Genomic DNA, 21,453 nt, shown 5'->3' with positions numbered 1-21,453 from the left:
CATTGTTAACTGTTTTAACAACTCGTAAAGGTCTAAAAAGAAAATCGTGTTTAACAATGTTTGCATATAGAATTTTATAATGCTATAATCCCGTAGGTAGTTAGGTATTCTAAAGACTGCAATAATTCTGAAAATTCTGAAAATTCTTAAGAACGGGTACATAAAGTACAATTGAAAATATACCCAAGTACAGGTGCCTAAAATATACGATACAGGCCACATTTTTGTCCTGTACCTTGAATTTTGATACATTTTTTTATTGAATTTTATTAGGTACTTTTTTTTATGATCCTTTGGTCTTTATTATTGGCACAGTGGATAAAGGACATTATGGAATTCAAGACGGTCATTTTTCCAACGTCAAAAACGGTAAATGACGTCTGTATAGGTACCTACTATATAATATGAGAAGACGTAAAGTGGCGATTGAACGGTCGGCACTGCGGCAGTGGCGGCTGAATCGTCTTTGGTATAGCATACACCACCCGCGTGCTATGCGTACCTTTACATGTAGGTACACGTCATATACATACACTCTCGTATAGTATTATAATATAATAGGCATGTGTACCGACCGACCTACCTACGAATATAATATATATATATATGCATACCTGTACATTGGGTGAGTGAGCTGGGAGGTGGGTGAGAGAGAGAGAGCGCAAATAGACTCGCGTGCGTCTGTCGTGGGCCCGTCGCCGTTGATCGGTGTCGTTTAACGCCTTTTTAAAGCACCGCACCGACCATCTGTCCGGGGCTCCGATGAAAATATTATTACATAATAATAATATGCGCCTCTTTATGGAAGGAAAAAAATGCATTATTCGCGCATTCGGGCGCGCGCGCGACAAACTCCTACGTCTCTCTTTTCTCGGGACTGAGGGGGGAGGTTTTTTTTTTTTTTTTACTACTAAACAGCTGTCGGGGGACTGTCAACTCATCGGCACGGAGCACAATAATAATCCTTTTGCTCCGGATGAGCGAATCGCGCGTCGCGGTTTTTTTTCCTCTTTTTTTTTTTACAGGAATCTGCGATGAAAGCGGTTGACGAATTGACAATGAAACGCGCGCGCGATCGCGGAACTATACCTAATATGAACCCGATTCAGGCGGATCGGAAATAATCGTCTGTAATCTTAACCGCGAGACACGCCGATTTGGATGAAACGTTTCCGTGGAAATCTATTTAATCCGATTGATCATCCATACTCGATCAATTACATGATTTAAAAACAATTCGATGGGTACTACCGCCATTATAGTATATATACCAATTACCTAGGCATAATAATATACCATATTATCATAATATTCAACGCGCACGTTTACGGTACGGTTTGCAGCGATGTAATGCTGTAAAGTATTAGGCTTAAATGATTATTGTGCACATTTCTGCGGTTATATAATATTATGATAATGATTTTAGAGTAGGCTGACTTTTCAGAAAACCGTATAAAAATATAATAATCGTACAGCTGTGAAAATATAAAATCAGATAAAACAGTTATAAGTTCGTCTAATAATAAATATTATATAACAGCCTTGACAGAAGTGTTTTAAGTGGAATGAAAATATGATCGTAACAGTCAGATTCCATAATGATAATACAAATAAACGTATACCTTATACAAATATTATGAATATATTTTTGATAGGAATTTATATGTTTAAAAGGAAAATAGCGAGATCTGCTAAAACCATAGACAGTCTGTATTCTGCATATTACAATATAGTAACTCACCAAATACGAATTAAATGTGTCTACTCAAATTATAGAGGAAAAATAAAAAATAAAAATAAATATTATGGTATAAAAAAAAATATACAGTACATCACTGATATCAGAAGATTAATCATAGAGTAATATTTTACTAATAATAATTACTGTATATGAATAATAATAATAATTACTATACTGTATATGGTATGAATGCGTGGTATCTAGATACCTTTCACTGTTATAGGAATATGCCAACATTAATGTCTACGAAAATAGTACATAGTACATACTACATAGTACTATTTTCGTGTTCTACTCCATAGATGTAGAAAACTGAAAAAAATTGAAAATGTATCGTATTAATAATAGGCAATAACAATATCGTAAACTTAACAATATTATTACCTACCTAGGTATTAAGATATTTTAAATCTATCCCCAAACATCTATTGATTGACAAAAATCAGTGTAGGTACTTAAGTGCGTAATGGACAATAAACACAATACCATATACACCTATATAAGGCGTGGTAATCGGTTACACGTCGATATATCTTGCGATAATAATTCGTTTAAATTCGAAAAATATTTGTGGGAAACCTACTTAGAACCCAGATATATTATAATATGTTGTTACTAAACGGACGTGTGTCCATCTACAGGTATACTTAAATAGCTGACCGATCAGATATTCTTCATTTGACGTCATGGTCCAGTGCGAATCCCGCGGGTCATTAAAAAGCAAGACTACAAAGATGACGCACGATACGCACAAGTCTTCGAAAACATGATTTATGAATGCATATTATATGCTTTTTGTTTTATATGCTATAATAATAATAGTTTTAATATTTAACGTGAGGAAATGTGTAATTTAAAAAAAATTTGTATTAGAGTGGTAGGTAGTATTGTTTTTACCATAACCACTCAAATCTACACAACAATATTCTTACTTACTTAATTATAATACAGGATACTATTTAAAATTAAAATATAAAATAAATGAACAGTCTAGAAATTAGTTAAAAAATTATAATGAAATTAAATGAACATAGGTAGTAGTAAAGTATTTGGTAGTTATTCAAACAATATTATTGTTGATTTTCGTAATAATTTATAAGCATCAATAATATATACTATATATACCTTGGTCCTTCTTAAATTTAAAATGTAAATAAAATCGAACAATTATTAGTTAAGAAGTTTTGTCCTGTTACAAAAAAAATTAACTTAACATATTTTTAAAGCCAAAGTAAAAACCATTAAATATAAATTGATCTTTTTTTCAGTCCTGTAGAAAACTGAAACTGTTTAATGGATTTTCCAGTAAAACTCCTACATGCGTGTTGTCATTAAAATAATTATACTTACCTTCCTATATAACTATTTATTTTTAAAATATTTTTCTTGGATGAGTAAACTACTTGAGATATTTTCGTAAATATATCATTATCCTTTCCTCTTCCTATTCCTTACAAGCACATTTAAGAAGTCGAATAAAAGTATATAATAAAATATGACGTTCAAAAATATTAAAAATACATGTGTATAAAAATTACAAACTCTATCTCTAGTAATTGTACAGTATCCTTAAAACATTTACGAAATTCGTATAAAATATTAAACCATCACTTGAAAAGCCCATCTACAATACAGAATATTGTGCCGCGCACTTTAAGAACAGTAATACAATCAAACAGTTATTTATGACTTATTGGTTGTTATATGATAACATTTAGATCCGTCAATTATTGACAGATGTGAAATAATCAAACACGGTATTAGTTTTTGGCCGATATTCCAATACCGACAAAATATTTGCATAATTTTTAATACTATTTATTATAGCAGTGCAATACGTGGTTCGCATTATAGAATTCGGATCTGCAAGCTACAACACATAGTATATAGGTACGTTATTCAGTTATTGTACTTATGAACATAATGGTATACCAAATACGGCCGTGTAGACGACTTTTATGGCAGTTTACCCTTTTTTCGCGTAGAAATATAGTCATTGTTATCGCAACATTTGATACGCTTTTGGACACAGGTGCAGCACTGGAAATTGAAATCGTAAAAAAAATACGTTCATTATTATTATGACGTTCGTGCGCGTATATTAGAATTATTATTATTATTATTATTATTACACAGTTGTTGAGTTTCGGGTGAAATAATATAATATAATAATTTTTTTATTGCACGATGTCGTCGCGGCCGTTTATAATATTACAATATTATACTATACAAAAGTATAATAAACAACAAACCATTAGTATTTTCGCCAAAAACGACGGCGCGTGGCGGAGTCTGCGTATATTGTGTACGGTACATGATGGTAACCCGAAGTTTTTACGATTATTAATAACTGCAGTGACGACGACGACGACGACGACGATAACAAATTTGAGCGATAGGAGGGTGCGCACAGAACGTGCGGGGCGCTACAGGAGACACGGCTGTAAGGAACAGCGAACGACTTTTTACAAATGCTCGTTGTTGTAGGTGTATGTAAACCGTCGTGTGGGGTGTTGTCCAACCCTATAAAACTCTTGGGGAAATTTGTCGTATAGACTCTGAAAACGGAAAATATTATATTGGTATAATATATATATATACGTTTCAGACCCCTGCTGCGAACAACCGCGACATTCAAATTACATCTACAAATTATTGTACAATTCCGGAAGGCAGATCATTCGTGTATACATTATAATAATATTATGTGGCCCGAGGTCGAGAACGACTGTACGACCGCGATCCGAGAACGGTTTTTTATTCATCGGGTTCGGTGCGCATGGCTGTACTACAGGTTTAATGGTATTTTTTATTTTTTGTAATTTCTTATCACCCGTGATGGACGCGTTGATTTGTCGGAGTATGTTTTAATGAATATTGACCATATAATATTATAATAATCTACTGCAACAGCTTGCGCGCAGATCGATCGGGTCTTTATATATGGGCTGCATCATCGGGAATGCTCGAAAATCGCCATAATGGCCATGCGATATCTTTAACGCGCATACATTTTTATCGCAAACAAAAACGATGGTCATTAAACTCTCACTATATAGATCGGAGCTGATCAACATGCCCTAGTTAGCAATCTATATCTAATATCTAAATCTAAATATTTTTTAATAGTTACGCGGACGACGACGACGACGACGTTCGTTAAATATAATAATATTATCATACATGGAGCCGGCGACTGCGCCGGACGATCGTACTTAAACGAGAAGCAAAAGAAGACGATTGCGACGGCACGGAATACAATATATATATATTTTTATAGGTATTATCGTTTTACCTATACCACCTATATAACCTAACCGATCGCACCGCGTGCTGCAGTGTTTATAATCTAAGTACAATAGTATTATAATAATATATATATTGTTATAATATGGTATGGGTATATACGACGCGTTTTTCCACCCGCGTAAATATACCGCTCCGGCGGAATAATAAAAATGTAGATGAGATCCCGGACAGATAGTGCAGCAGGTGATCGGGGGGGCCGATAACGAGGTCACGATGAACGACTTTTGTTCGGCTTTTTATGGCTCCGTCTCCATCTCACTCTCTCTCTGTCTCTCTCCTGCATGTCTCCAGCTCTCTCACCCTCTCTCTCTTGCTCCCTCCCCGCAGTCCGGCCCGTCCGTCTCCGTGCAGCGAGCGTATAGAGTCCTCGTCGCGGGTATTTCTTTTTTTGCGATTCGTGTCGGTTTTTTACGGGAAAAAAAAGTAAATAAACGTTTTTCCCTTGCATACGTTTACGCGCGAAACGCCCATCCGGCCGGCACCGACCGAATTGACACGTCACGACTACCGGCTATATTACTCGACTATAGGTATATAGGTATATTGTATTATACGCGTGTAGGTAATGAAATAATTACGCACGACCGTCGTACGGTCATATAATGATAATATAATAATAGTAGTAGTAGTAGTAGTAGTAGTAGTGATACAGTTGGGCGATACTTGTTCTACAACCGATGTACAATTATTATTATTATTATTATTATTATTCGTATACAATGGCTTTATAGATGTTGGTTATGCATATATACGTACATATAATATGTGAAAAACCCGATTAAGACCGGTAGTGCGGCGGGGTCAGCCGCGTGGGTGTTTTAATTGTAAGTCCTTCTATACATATTTTATTATATTTATATATATATATTATACACATATTATATGTATTCAGACGCATGAGATGCGTGTCGCCGGAACGCGACGATATTATTATTTTTCAACGACGATAATATACCTACCGAACTCTGGTGCCGCTGATGTATACATGAAATCGTAGTATATACCTATAGATTCAATATTTATTTTACCAAATATAGGTATAATCATAATGAATTCAATCATATAGTATAGACTATAGGTATATATTTTTAGATATAAATTTGTTTTGCTGCGGACATAATATTGAAATATAATTTATACGAGAAGTCTCGGATAGGTAATAATATTGTGCATATTATTAGCATTTGAGTATTCAATTGATATTAGGTAGGTATGGATTCAATGTACCGTAAAACGTAAATGATAATATGTGTTTTATGAACACAAGGACAATACACACAACGGCGAAACCTTCGGTGCGAGCCAGTCTTAAATAATTGAAATTTTACAGTTATTATTATGTACCATATAATATAGATCCACGACGTACACCTGTATTTAGAAGATCGATACGAAAACATTTTAATATATAATATTGTGCAATATTTTAGAACCTACTTCGTAATAATATTATAGTCCAAAATATATACTAGAAAAAATCCGGTATCCCATCGACTGGGCATATCCGCATAGTATGATTGTTATAAACACCGCTTCGAATTTGCATGTCTTCAACGCGCGATAAGTGAAACTGGCACATCACGAAACCCCAAGGCACTGGCACGTGTTCCGTCGGCTAGCCAACAAACGATTCACCTAACTAATAAACATTCAATCCAGTCATCAGTTACGCGGAAAAGTATTACACGAGACTTGTTATCCCATTATAGTTTATAGGCCACATGTCACAATATTACAATACACATTTGTTTTAATATAATTAATATTATACGGCGGTGCTGGTGCGCTATTATATTAATATATTATTTATTTCTCGTTTTCTTGCGTTCATTTTTAAATTGCACACAGATGACTGTAATATAAGTATAAGTACCTACTTAATTTATTATGTACCATGATTGAACAATAATAATATTATATTAACGAAATCTAAAATATATATTGTCCGTTTGTGAGCGTCACCACGTATTGTTTTCATAATTATTGTACGAGTTCAACAACCCTATTTTAATTGAATTTTCAATAAAAAAACAAAATTAAAATATATCAACGAACTACGGTGATGTGATCATCAGTACCTACTAACCGTCCAACCATATTATATTTTATGCATGCATATTATGTACAGGCTGATAAAGAAATAACTTGTACATTGTACATTAATAGCCATTTGTTATTACTGTATATTATATTGTAGTTACTGCTTTGGCACTCTCCGTCGAGTGAATAATATTACGGACAAGCGAATATAAAGGACAAGATAGTTACGATTTTTACTTGGTTTGGCCGTATAGCCGGTATAGGTATTATAAGTACCTGACTTGAGAGTATATTTTCTTATCGTAGTTAGGGATCGGCATTATTTATAAACGTTTACAATCTTTATTGAAATGCATTCTAATGTAAAATTCAAAGTATTTATTTATTATTATCATTGTTAATATATTATTATTTTTTTGAAACATAATAAAACCGTTCGGTCTCTCTTGTTGAAGTCTCCGACTTGCCGGCGTCAGGCTGTTTGTGATGATGCCCCGATACATAGGTAATCGGCCACCCAAAAAAAATAAAGAAACACAAACACTCTTCGCGCGGCGGGTGGGTTCCTGCAGGACACTATTGTCGAGTGTCGACGCCGTCGTCTTAAATTTTTCGTTAAATGTCCCACCGACGACGGGCCGACTATCCGCTGCAAATGAAACACGCCCCGTTTATAATAAGACCGTCGTCGTTATTATTTAAAACTCTTGTGTATATAATGGTTTGGCGGAACTGCAATGCCCGAGGTGTACAAAAATATTACATTATACTTTGCGCACACAATGTTCAACGGTCGCCCGCCAACACACATTATTATAATATTAATATTATTTGATGTACCGGGTAGGTATATTATGGTATATTATACATTATTATACCTATACGCTACGATAAAATCGCACTCCGCAACTGGTTTGTGGTTGGCGTGCACTCGACGAATTCAGCACGATGACGGTACGTTTATTGCGATTTATTTTCGTTTCGTTTAATCATTGGCAGTATAAAATTATTCAAGTGTATATATTGTTAAAATTTGGACAGTCAGAAAATTCGTCGTGATGGGCGCACTAAAGAACCTATACTACCTACTACATTAATTCGAATTAAAATAATATGCTGTATTATGCCGAATTTGATTACGATTTACTACGATCCAAAAACATCGCGGTACCTATCTCAAGGGCTAAAAAAAAAAAATTCCACATACCGAAACTTCCGTAGTTACCGATGTAATTTAGATTTAGTTATTCATAAACGGGACTGAAATAATAAAATTCGGTGTACAGAAGCTTCGAGGTTCCGCTTTAAATAATTGTAATATGAACAAGAGTACACAATATGCAGAGGAAAATATAAAACATTATGTAACAATCGCCACTACACGGCAATGCGATAACCGGTTGCGGTTGATGAGAAAATTACTGGATCATAATATATTGGTATGACGATGACTATACCTATTTCAATACGTTTCAGATGAAACTATTAAAACGCACACACTATATAATATAATAAGTAATACATAATGTTATAATTATGTCTGCGTATGAATAATAACGCTTTTACATAAACGCTTTTTTACTTCATTGGACATTCCACGCGTGTGTGCGTGCGGGTAAGACTTTCTTTTCGCTTGTAATAATTATTATTTGAAACCTTTCCATGTGCAATAATAGTAATATTGCAATAATATACGCATTGACACGTCACTAAAACATCATCATATTAATTCCCGAGTGATTCGGCGTGTTTTGGGAACGACGCGTTTAATTATTTAAATATAACGTATAAGAAGTTACAATATTATAATCGGTTTTCTAAAATCGTATTAGTAAGCTCGTATACATATAGTGACGACGTCATGGGATAAACATATCTATCATACTTTTTTTTTTTTTTCGTTTTGAACCATACTATAATACACTAGCCGCACTTACGAAGTCATAAATATAATATGATATTGGTCGAAAAGTATAATAATATATTTTAATATTTCTCTATAGAAAAAAAAATAGGTACGATACGATTGGTATATTATTTTAATCTTGTAACAGACAAGAGTTGGTAATTTTTGTACGAAATTATGAAATAATGGGGCAACTTAAAAATGCATAATATTATTTATTGTTCCTGTATTGTAATATCATACTTAAAAACGAGGGTATAATATAGCTAATAAATTTTAATTTACTATTGATTAATGATCCGCGAAGACTATCCGACTAGTTTACGCTAGTCGTTTTGTAGATAGGTAAATGCAGTCAGTGGACCATAACTATAGACTATAGTATAGTAATACCTGCAGTCATATCCAATACGGGCGTCAGACATTCACGAAGTGTAGAGATAAATAGATAAGCTTATCACATTTTTCCAAAGCTAAAAAATATAACCAATCAAATTTAAATTGACAAGGTAATTAACGTTTCCGTGGTTGTTCGTTACCGATCATAATAACATAATATTATAAGTACATAATATTATTATTATCACACTTTATTCTATGCGAATTTTAATACTCGTGATAAAATATAAAATCATTTTTAGACCATATTATATACGTACGTATGTTACATAATGTTTATGCTAATTAGTAATTCGTAGTAATAGGTAATTATACAGACTTTTTCAAATCACGTTAATCCAAAATTTCGGATTAACATAACAACCAAAATGTTTCCATAACTAAATTATTACGTAATTTATCTAATTATAATTCGGAGAATTGTCTAAATTAGTAAAATTCAACACGAATTAACGATATTCGTAAAGAATTAATGCTTGAGTTCATGCGTCTTATTTCCGTTGACTTCTACAGTTTTTTACGGTATTATATTGAATAACGAAAAATATTTAATAATATTAAGTAGAATTCAATTATTTATTTGTTGGTTAATTTTTTTTTTTGCTTCATTTTAAGCGTAAACAATGAATATTTATTATAAATACTATTGTAATATAATAATTGTCTATTATTACTATTAATAATCAATGGTATATAAATAGAATAAAAAGAATTTCTTAATCTAATGTACCTATCCCTAATAAATAGTGCAGGTTATAGGATTATACTAATAACTAATAAGTAATAATATTATAATAACTTAATATTAATTAGACGCACTTTGAACACTTCATAGATTTTTTCATGATGCGACAAGGTAGTATAATTTTAATCGACTAGATTATTATGACTTTATAATAGTCTGGCATTATTTTTACTTTAAACAGTATTTACATAAAATAATTCAAACTAAACCATATACAGATATCTGATCTCGAATTTTCAAGATCAGCACTTTAAGAACCAATGGATGTATAAATCAAAATAATAATAATATGTATTGTGTTCATGCCATTATAAATGCAATGGCATCGTCGTTCGGCGGCTTGTGTGTGTGCTGTGCAAAAATTGGAAAAAATTAAATAACAGGAATAGGGTAAAAAGGACGGCGGGGGCAGGCCGGGCAGGGTCCAAATTAAAAATCCACCGGCGCCGTTTCGGTGTCTGTGCGGTTTCTTGTCTCTCCGCATTATATTTATTCTTTTTTTTTATTATTATTATTATTATTATTATTATTCCTTTCTTTTTTTTTGTCGGCGGCCAACTGTTGCCGCAGAATGCCAAACAAGAGGCGCCAGACTTTTGGTACGAAATATCCATTTTAAATATTGACAGTTGCCACAGGTAATACACAAGTCCCGAGCAATGCGCAGGTAGTGAACATATACACGCGTGCGCTCACACACCCCCATAATTATGTCCGCACAATAATAATATAATATTATCATCATTATTATTATTGTCCGTGTGTATACACGGCAGTGAACGCGCCGAAACCCGCAATATTACAATAATAAAATATATATTTGCGAAAAATAAGACAATAAAATCGACCGGTGAAACCTCACGTTTTGTGGTTTTTTTCTCCGAGAAACGAATAAAAAAAAGAAACTAAATACCCCCCAATCGTTAAAAAAAAAAACACACAACGGAATAATAATTCGTGTGCTGAAAATGTAATGTAATCGGCAAATGTATAGTTTTATTAGTATCATTATTATTTATTTTGAAGTGGCTTAATTTGTATTAACGTCAATAAAAAAAATTAATTCGATTAGATGTCGTTAATAAGAAAAACTATGTCCAATATATAATAAACGAGAAGTTCGGTATTCGAAGGGCGTAATAGAATACGAGTATGTCATACGCCCTTTTTTTTTTTATACAAACTCAATTATAAAATATAGTGCAACAAAATTATTTAATTTTAGTGGCCATATAATATATAATATGTAATGAAAGTTACCCACATCGATGTAAAACAAATATTTTGAATGAATTTGTAATTAACTTACTTTACTAATATTACTGACAACTGTAACATAATTGTTTTTATTGGTATATATGGTACACATATTAAATTAATTGTTAATAATAATCGAAAATTGATAATATTTGGTCGCTCATGAATAATATTATATTCTACTTAATTTAAATCCTATATGAATACATGTGAAAGTATATCAAAATCGGAATACCTAACGGCAAATATAGGTAATATATTAATGAATAAATTGAAACTCTATAAATACATTATATTTTGCTCAATATTTTTATATTATAGATCTCATAGAAATATATAATACAAATTAATAAATTGGTTGTAATCGGAATATCAACAATTTAAACAAAAATATTTGGTGTGGACGTACCTATATATTGTATTTTAGAAATAAATTAAATGTTAGAAGTGTTTTAAGTATATATAGGAACGTAGAGAGTATTTTGTATTTGCCCGTTGCTATTACACCTACTACCCATAGACACTAAACAGTAAAGTAATAAAACTGTTTTTATGGACAATTATTTCAAATAAATTGGTACCTCTTTCACTTTTCACATCATAAACAAAGGACTAAACTAACATGAGCATTTCAACATACTTTATTGTAATTTAAGGTTTTTTTACATTAAATGACAAACATAAATGTAAGCTGAAAAACAAACGATTTAGGAAAAAAATATAAATGGTTATTATATGCGAAATTCAACATGAATAGTTAAATATTTTTGGTAACCACTCGTCACTATATAAATGTGTGCGCGCCGGGTGTTCCACGGGGAAGGGGGGAGGCGATTCCGGTTAATTACGAACATTTCGCCTCAATTTCTAACACAAAACCCTCTATAAATGATTGTTCAAAAATCCGCCCAAGTGAACATAATGACGCGGAATGGCAGACGTCAAACGAGGAACAAAAAAATAATAATAAAAAGGGTCTAAAACAAGAGTGACTGGTCGATTTTATTGTTTCCTATGCACGTTTTCGCGATATCCGTGAAATATCCCTCCCGAAGCGATCAGAATAGTAATAATAATAATAATATTATTATTTATTATTATTATTATTATTATTGTATGAAAATCGCGATGGAAAAGAGAGAGAAAAAAAAACGTTATTGAATAACGACTTGTGAGCCTAACCGAGATAATATCCTTCTTGTATTATAGCTGATGCAGGACGCGCACGGCGATTCTGATCTCGAAAAAATCGACCGTCGGTAGGTAGGTAGGTATTATAGATATAAGCAGGTAACCGCATATAACCGCGATGTACCGCGGGACGGGCGAGAATATATTATAGGCATAGTATAACGACATATTATTATTATCATGCAGGTACCTAAGCGTGAAACGTATTTGCATACATTATGATCGTATATAGGCGGTAGCCGTACAACACTGCTCCAGCGTGACCGTAATAACCGCGGTCGCGGTCGTCGTCGTCGTCGTCGTATCGCCGAGATATAGGTACGCGATATTATATTATTGTAACGCGTACCTATACAGGTATATTATATTATATTATTATTATTGTATATTATTATATTATGCGTACGTGTAGATACCTACCTATATGCGCGAGTGGCGCGGCAATAAATATGAAGACAGATTTTTAAACTCTGCCGCCGACACCTATTTATGTACATATTATATACATAATACATATATGTATAGGCATTATGATAATAATATATTATACCTACTCGCGTATATAATAATATAATATTCTCCGCGCGCGCCAAACAATACTCGCTGGGGGACTGCTGTTATGCTGCTGCTGAAATCGCCGTACAAAGCCATTGTGCGCGCACACACACGCACACACATAGACTGAGTATTATATTTTATACACACGTCTATAATATTATTATGGTGTGCCACGATAACGTATAGTATACTAGTCTACACTGTATGTAGGTAACGTTTGTGTGTGTGTGTGTGTGTGTGCGTACTATTAAGACTGTCACGTGATACGCTGTATATTATGTGTTTTCATTTTTGTTTTTGTTTTTTTTTTTTGCGCACAGTTTATCACAACTATATAGTCCATAATGTACGAATATCGTCGTTTTTTACATATACCTATTATTGTTATTATTTATTATTATCATGTGTATTATATTGGAAACTATAATATTATTATAATATATCAGTGATATCACAATATCATATTATCATATAAACGTGATACTTACGGTGCGCGGTGTCTCAAATCGACTCATCGCGTATGTATATTTTATGCTATACACAAAATATCCCATATCATATTATCATTGTTATAATAGGTACGGGGCGATCCGTTGGACCGCAGAGTAGACTAACTGTCCGAATACATTTTGATATTTTTCAAATATATAAGATTATGATGACTATTGATTAGTTTGGAGTATTTACAGCTCAACATTTTTTTCACAATAAAATTTAGTTCATTGCGATTACCAGTGTTAAAAAAAAAAAATGAATGACAACTTTAAATTTCATGTAGTCAGTAATAACAGAATACTTTTCGATGTATAAAGAGTCTCAAAAATAATGCACTGATTACCAGCGTAGCTGAACAATAACTTGATCTCTAATAAATCCCCACAGAAAGAAGTCACATGCCACATGGCGTGATCTTGGGCACCAGCAATTGAGATGCTGCTCCTGATGCACGTCCTAGCGTTCCAGCGTTGTCGATAGCGGCTTCCTATAGGGAGCTGCGAACTTCGTGACTGTGCCAATGTGGAGGAGTTCGAATATCGCCTCGATATTGTTAGTGTTACGGCGGTGAGCTGTCCACATTGAACATAATATTATCATGTAGGAATATCCCCGAAATATATTATTTACTTTTCTATACCATATTTCAATAAAGAGTTTCAGTCATTCGAAATCGGTGCATTCTTTTCTAAACGCTCAGTATAATGTACATTTTGAGTTATTGTTAACATTATATAGTTTTTTGTTTTATTAATAAAAGATCATTCTCACATTAAATATTATTTTTAATATAATATGTTGCCACCAGAAAAAATTTTAGTAAAAATACGAAGAAGTTGACTAAATATAAATAACAATTATTTGTGTCCTTCCGCGAAAGTGGTTTTTAAATATTTATACTTAAATATCGGCAAATTAATATTTTAATAAAAGTAAAAGAGTTTAAAAAGTTTTTCAAACTATATGTACCTACTATTAATAAATCAATTAAAAGAAAAATGAACATAGTGTATTTGAGAACTTCTATACTGAAATAGATCTATCTATTCCTTTTTTTTCAATAATTTATAAGGTAAACTTTTATTTGAAATTTGAAAATGTATTAAATAAACTTAGTTGTATCCTTTAAAACCTACACGAACGTAGGTCGTATTATTTTCAACGAATACCAGCTAAAAGTACTTTACTATACTAAAGACTTTTATTTTATTAAAAAATATTTTATATTGCTTATTTTTAACCATTTGAAATACAAGAGAATGCAGAGGTCAGCAAAATATGTTGGAAACGGAAGAACACGGATATTATTCAATTTCACCTATAAAATTAGGTAATTTATATATTGTAAATAATGTATTAGATGTTACAATGTACACATTAATAAAAATAATTTTAAAAAGCCAATGATTTTATATAAATCCGATCTCATTATATAAGTTGTAACACTATTGTCTATTATCGTATAATAAGTATTATTCTGTATGTTTGTACCTAAAACTACTTTTCATGTTTATACTAAATAATGTTTCTTTTTATCTTAGTTTTATTGCCACACTCAGAATTAGGATGCTGTTATTTTTTTAGTTTATAATTTCTCTTTTATGATTATTATTAAATTATTAGTATATTAAATTTAATATCATTATCTATATTACCAATAATTTTTACATTTATATTGTCATTTTTCATTACCTGTATATATATATTACCAACTATGTAAATGCCGACTGGCGTTAATTAATTAATAAATAAATACCTAATATAATATATAATATATCATAAATATTATATTTTAACTAATAGTAATAACTAATAAGTAATTAATATTGGCATATTGTATAGCACTAATTTAGCTTTCCATTATTACCTTCTCCAAGCACAAGCTTCGCTTTATGGAGAGGTTCTTATCATACCTATGTAAAATTAATTTGTACGCATGTATTGCTTTCTTTGTTATATGATGATGAAATATATTATTATGAGATATTATTAAATGGCTACAAAATATAATTTTAAATAATTCTATGACTGAAAATAGGTGTTGTTTCATCTTCCATAAATTTAAATAGAGGGACGGAGTGGCTGAGTGGACTAAAGCGTCGGTTGTGACGCAAACCAGTGCTGGTTCAAACCTCGGTTCACGGGCGGCATTTTTCTTCGGGCAAGTCACGGTGTCCGGAGAGAAGTGCCGCCATCCCCCACCCGGGCATGGCAGATACCCACGGGAGCCCACTAAATCTGCCAAAACTACACACACGTGTTACACCTTACAGTTCCCTCCCCTACAAACAAAAACAAATAGCTAATGACCATAGTTGCCGGGCTTCATGATCAATTAAAAAAAAAAAACTAAAAAACAATTTTTGAATTATAGTATTATACTATAATCTATGTTTTTAAAACATAAAACGGACATGCACGGAATAATAATTATTTCTTTAATTTTGAATTAGGAAACTAACTGATTAACCCGAAACATGATCGCTTTAAAGTAGATACGTTCAAAGTTTAAAATACTAATAATACTAATAAGATAGGTACATATAGGTAATACATTATATTATCAGTGGACAGTGATGTATTGCTAAAAAAATGTGTGGGTATTTCACGTAGTAAGGTGACTATGTTATACAACTTATCATTATACATATCACTATATCATTAAGTAAAAAAAAAAAAAATTATCACCTCGCCCAATAACAGATATTTTATCTGTAATAAGATTACTATTTATTATGCAAATTTTATTTTAAAAGTATAGTTTATACTTTATAAAGGTCGTATTCGGACATTTCTTAAACGAATGTTCTTAGAACAAATTTCGAATGTTAAAAAAAAATCATACAGTTTAATGTTTATACATTACTCATGAATTTACAAAACCAATTTCAAAAATTTGATACTAAAAATGTACTTACCTTCTATTAAATGTCCAGATATTATTATTATTTTAAGATAACAAGCACAATATGATAGTTATGTTTCAAATGGGTAAAAATTAATAGTTAGCAGTTATTGAGGTTATTTATTCTCAATCTTGGTTTGGTCATTGGTTCTCAAAATGATAATCATACCTAATATCTATGTACTAAGTTATATCTGAGAATATAAAAATTCAAATAGTTATAGAATATTATGTTACATCACTGGAAATTCTAATATAGGTTTACGTCCATATACCTACCACTATTATACCTGTGTATCATCGTAAATTGGTTGTAGGACACTTTGTACGGTCACCCACAAAAAATGAAAACCGCGGACAGTTTGTACTATTTCAAAAAGTAATAAAATGTACATGGCGGACAGTTTGTACTATTTAAAAAAGTAATAAAATGTACATGGCGGACAGTTTGTACTATTTAAAAAAAAATGTATTATTTGTTATTACAAAACACAGGTAGTTAACATATAAAAAAAAAAAAAAATAATAATAATAATATTTATGGTAGTAAATTCGTCAATAATTATTCGTGGTATGTATTTTTAAAACATTCACTGTCACATAAATCATAATATATGTATATATTTAAAAATTAAACGTATGGCAAATTATTTCGAGCAATTGTAAATTAGTTATTATTTTACTTTCGTGCTGTACACAGGCATCATGAATTTTATTTTGTGTATTTTGGTTTTTTTGTCTTCTGTTTTTGTTCAAATGACTAGAGCATTCGTCTAATTGCAAAGACCTCAAAACACTCCAGAAACTTGGATTAGCCGATCCAACCAATTTATTGAACGAACTGTTCCATCCTTCACTAAAATTATTCGTCCTGTGTGAGTTCTTAATTGTTTGGTGTCTCACATTCCAAATTTCAAGAGGGAATCTTGGTGCACCATTCTTTCCGTTAATATATGTTGATTCAAAATAAAATATTAATGGAAATAGTTCTGGAGTAAAAGTTAAATACATATTAACTATTTCATTAGGTATTTCTTCAACTGGTAAAAACGCTAAAGATGTTATTATTTTACATTGTTTTGCAATTTGTTCGTTATCTTTATACATTTTGGATAATCCTAAGTTTTGTATTTGTCTCCATACACTTTGACACAGATGGAAAAAACAGCCCTGAATTTTTACTTGATTAAAAACTAAGCTTATGGCATTTATAACTCCTATCTCAAAATCAATGATTATAGTTTCTGGTTTAACTGGAGACCTGTTCCGAATAGAAGCTAAAATAACATTGGTAAGCATTTCTTCGTATGTTGTTTGTAATTTATTTGGGAGGAATGCATAAACACATGTAAATACGTTATCTTCAAATTCAGCTCTTATAACGTATAATTGAGCGAAAACACTCGAACATTTAAAAGTTCCATCCATAAACCATAGTGAGGCTGATGACAATATAGTTAAGGCTCGAGAAGTTGCAAATATCAACATTCTATTTTCACTTTCGCTGTCGTAAATTAAAAATTCTTTTGACTCACCACCCATAGTTGTTTTCCATTTCTCGGGCAATACAAATTGCATACTCCTAGGTTCTTCAGGAACATTTTTACGACGTGCTCGACGGATAGTTCTACGTATTGAATCAGTATTTCCTATTTTATTACGTACGTCTTCTGCAATACAAGCAAAAATCATTTTAAAAATCATATTATATAATCATTAATCATAAATCAAATTATCAATACAAGTATTATCTATATATTGATTTGATTGTAGATAGTAGATATAAAAATTATCTCGAAAAAATATTTATCTTATAATTTTCCAATGATTGACATAAATGCCAAGACGAAATAAGAAGAATAAGTATTGTATAAAAGTGCGAAGTATTAAATATAATAAAATACGCAGTATGTATAATTGTTTTTTAGATTAAAATCATACTAACCATTATTTTCATGAATTACAGATAGAAGAATTTGATTTGTTGATTCTCTACTATTAACAGATCGGCTTTTCATATTAGTTAATGCAAGGTTTTTCAGCTTCAATGTTTCATCACTCGATTCGTGGTTATGATCAGTCCATTTTGTAAATAATTCATACTATGGCCGAAACATACAAAAGTATTTTTTTTAAATATAATAATAATATGATTTAGGTATTATGAAAATAATATGATGTTTAACTTATAACTCACCGGTTCATTAAGGTTTGTTGTTACTTTCCCCGTACACGTCATTTTATTACACTTCCAACGGATATTAGATTGGTTTTTTCTTAAAATAGTATATTCATACCCATTTTTAAAAATTTTTGGCTTGAGTTTGCTAGTTTGATTTTTGTTCATTTTATAAAGTGAATAAGTTAATATTTTAATACTTTTAATGCTGTGGCCTGTGACACCAAACACATGTCTCATACTAATCGCGATCATGATTCGCAATCTAAAGTTTTGAGCAATTTAATTTTATCTCATCTTTTAAGATATATTTCCCGGTTTATTTATACCGTACAAAACGTCCGCGATCGAATTTTACCAATTTATTATCACCGTACAAAGTGTCCGCGATCGATTTTTACCAAATTATTTTCACCGTACAAAGTGTCCGCGATATGCAACTTAAACAATAGATAGTACAAACTGTCCGTTTACCTCGTAAATTTAGTGTGTGTAGATAGGCTAAAAACAAAACTAGAAAAGTGAGAACACGCAGTATTATACCACTCATTCGGCTCAATGCCACATAAATGTGCAATGTATAATATTATATACGATAGACCTTATAGGTAGTATAATAAGTTATGTTTGAAGATAACGATAATAATGATAAGATGAGAATAATGCTTAATAATAAATTGAAGATAATCAACTTGAGGAGAATTTATTTAAAATTGGTATCTAATTGATAAATAATAATATACCTATAATGAATTAGTGACTTAGTGTAGGAACAATATTATAGACGATACCAATTCATTTCAAATTGACAAAATATTTCAATGTATTAATTTAACTTGTTGAATTCTAGTTCAATTGAATGTTTTATTCGTTAACTCACAACATACATACATACACAGTTGTTATGATAGTATAATAGCCAATTGAATTGTTATCGCGACTATTATAATAGGCAATAGCTAGGTATCTACAATACTACATTGTCATACTTAATATTATCCTGCTATGACCACAGGAGATATTATACTGATATGAATGTGTGTTGAACTTATTATTATTAATTTGAATTTTTAACGATTGATAGAAGAAAATATCAAAATTAAAAGTTTCTCAAAATATATATGCTATTATATATGAGCGTGCAAACAGGATGTGCTGCCGGCCCATGAACAGTGTTTCCCCGTTAATATGACGTACCTTATATAAATTAAGGTTATGACTTATGAGTAATTAATAATTGTTATTATTTCAATATTTTGTCAATTTTAATGCATGAACACTTTACTAATTATCAAAATTACTGTTCAATGTCCATCAATAAATATTATAAAATATTAATTATTAATATGATATACAATATGACTATAAATATATATCCTTAATCCTTATTATAGTAATTTGCACAATAAGGGAATTTTTAAACTGTTACCAGCAACAAATTACTAATAAATGGTAAAACATTACCAAAAACAATAGGTTAAATAACTGATTGGTGTTAAGGTTAAAGGAAGTAAGCTTGAACTCACTTTAAGAAAAAACTATTATGATTTATCTTCTTAACAGTCGATCATAAGATACTTACTATGTTTAAATAGTTAGAGATATCTTATACATTTATTGACTCCAAGATCATGAAATAAAATATAAAAATCACGTTTCTATTTATTTGTCAATTGAATTGAATTTGAATGCCTAAATAGCAAATGGAATTTAAGATAACTTTTAATTTACAATAAGTGTCGATGACATATTATACGATATAGGTACTCAATACTATGTTATAACAGAGGATTTCAACGTGCTGTAGATATTAATTAATTTATTAAATTTCATAATGAGTTGATATTATACATACGCGCTTAAAATTTATCCGGAACTCGTATAGTTTTATTATGTACGAAACGTGATTTTGATATGATAAATTATTCGTATGTTCCTATTCCTACAGCTGCATTTGGTATTGACACAGAACTTGACAGTTGCTGACGCCATATTCTATTTTAATCATATTATTATGATATTTAATAATTTATAATCCGTGCTCATTTGAAGAAAACTCCGTTACATACGTATATATCTATCATTTCAATGTTTTTTTTTTTTTAATTGTATTTTAAGTATTATTTGCCCATAAAAAATATCAGCGGACGACGATAATGTCAAAAAGAATAAGAGAAAGACTGATAGAGACTATAAGAGGGGGAGAGACAGAGACAGAATGAAACAGAGATAGAAATCGCATGTAATACAGCCCTAGTAAAAATATACAATAGATAATACCTATCGTGACCGACTCAGGTGTCTAATTATCACCTATGTCAGACTCAACTTAACACTCTGCACGATATTGTATATCTGTACGCCTGGACCCCGTAATATAGTAATATATATACCGTAAAAACTTCTATTAAACAATAGGTCAGAGATCAATAAATTATATTTAAATAAACTGGGAGGTTGACAAACCACTTGTATTTTCATGAGCTAAATTGGTAATGTAGTTATTTCGGTATAGCTATACTCACTAGCTGAAATAGTAAGTTTTAGTTTTGTATTTGCATTGTTTTTAATATTTTCAAATATTTTTATTTCGTAGACGATTGAACGAAAATAGAATAATAATTTAAAATTTATGCTTATAATAATAAGAACATGTGAATATTTGTGCGGGTTTTCTACCATCAAGTCTATAATATTATCTACAATAAAATCAATAAAACATTATACC

The 21,453-nt window shown here is 31.1% G+C and overlaps 1 protein-coding gene across 1 annotated transcript; it reads right to left on the bottom strand.

Annotated features, from left to right (window-relative positions):
• Nucleotides 1-16,729: 16,729 nt before the first annotated feature.
• On the bottom strand, nt 16,730-18,863 carry LOC132942809 (uncharacterized). The gene is made up of 4 exons (XM_061011460.1): nt 18,744-18,863; nt 18,492-18,648; nt 17,230-18,216; nt 16,730-16,740 (listed from the first exon to the last, which is right to left on the bottom strand). Exons 1-4 carry the CDS (start codon nt 18,783-18,785, stop codon nt 16,730-16,732), a joined length of 1,197 nt encoding a protein of 398 aa, XP_060867443.1. The 5' UTR covers nt 18,786-18,863.
• Between the last annotated feature and the right edge of the window lie 2,590 nt (nt 18,864-21,453).

This window comes from Metopolophium dirhodum, chromosome 4 (genome assembly GCF_019925205.1).
Source record: "Metopolophium dirhodum isolate CAU chromosome 4, ASM1992520v1, whole genome shotgun sequence".
NCBI lineage: Eukaryota > Metazoa > Arthropoda > Insecta > Hemiptera > Aphididae > Metopolophium > Metopolophium dirhodum.
This window is presented reverse-complemented; position numbering and strand designations above follow the sequence as displayed.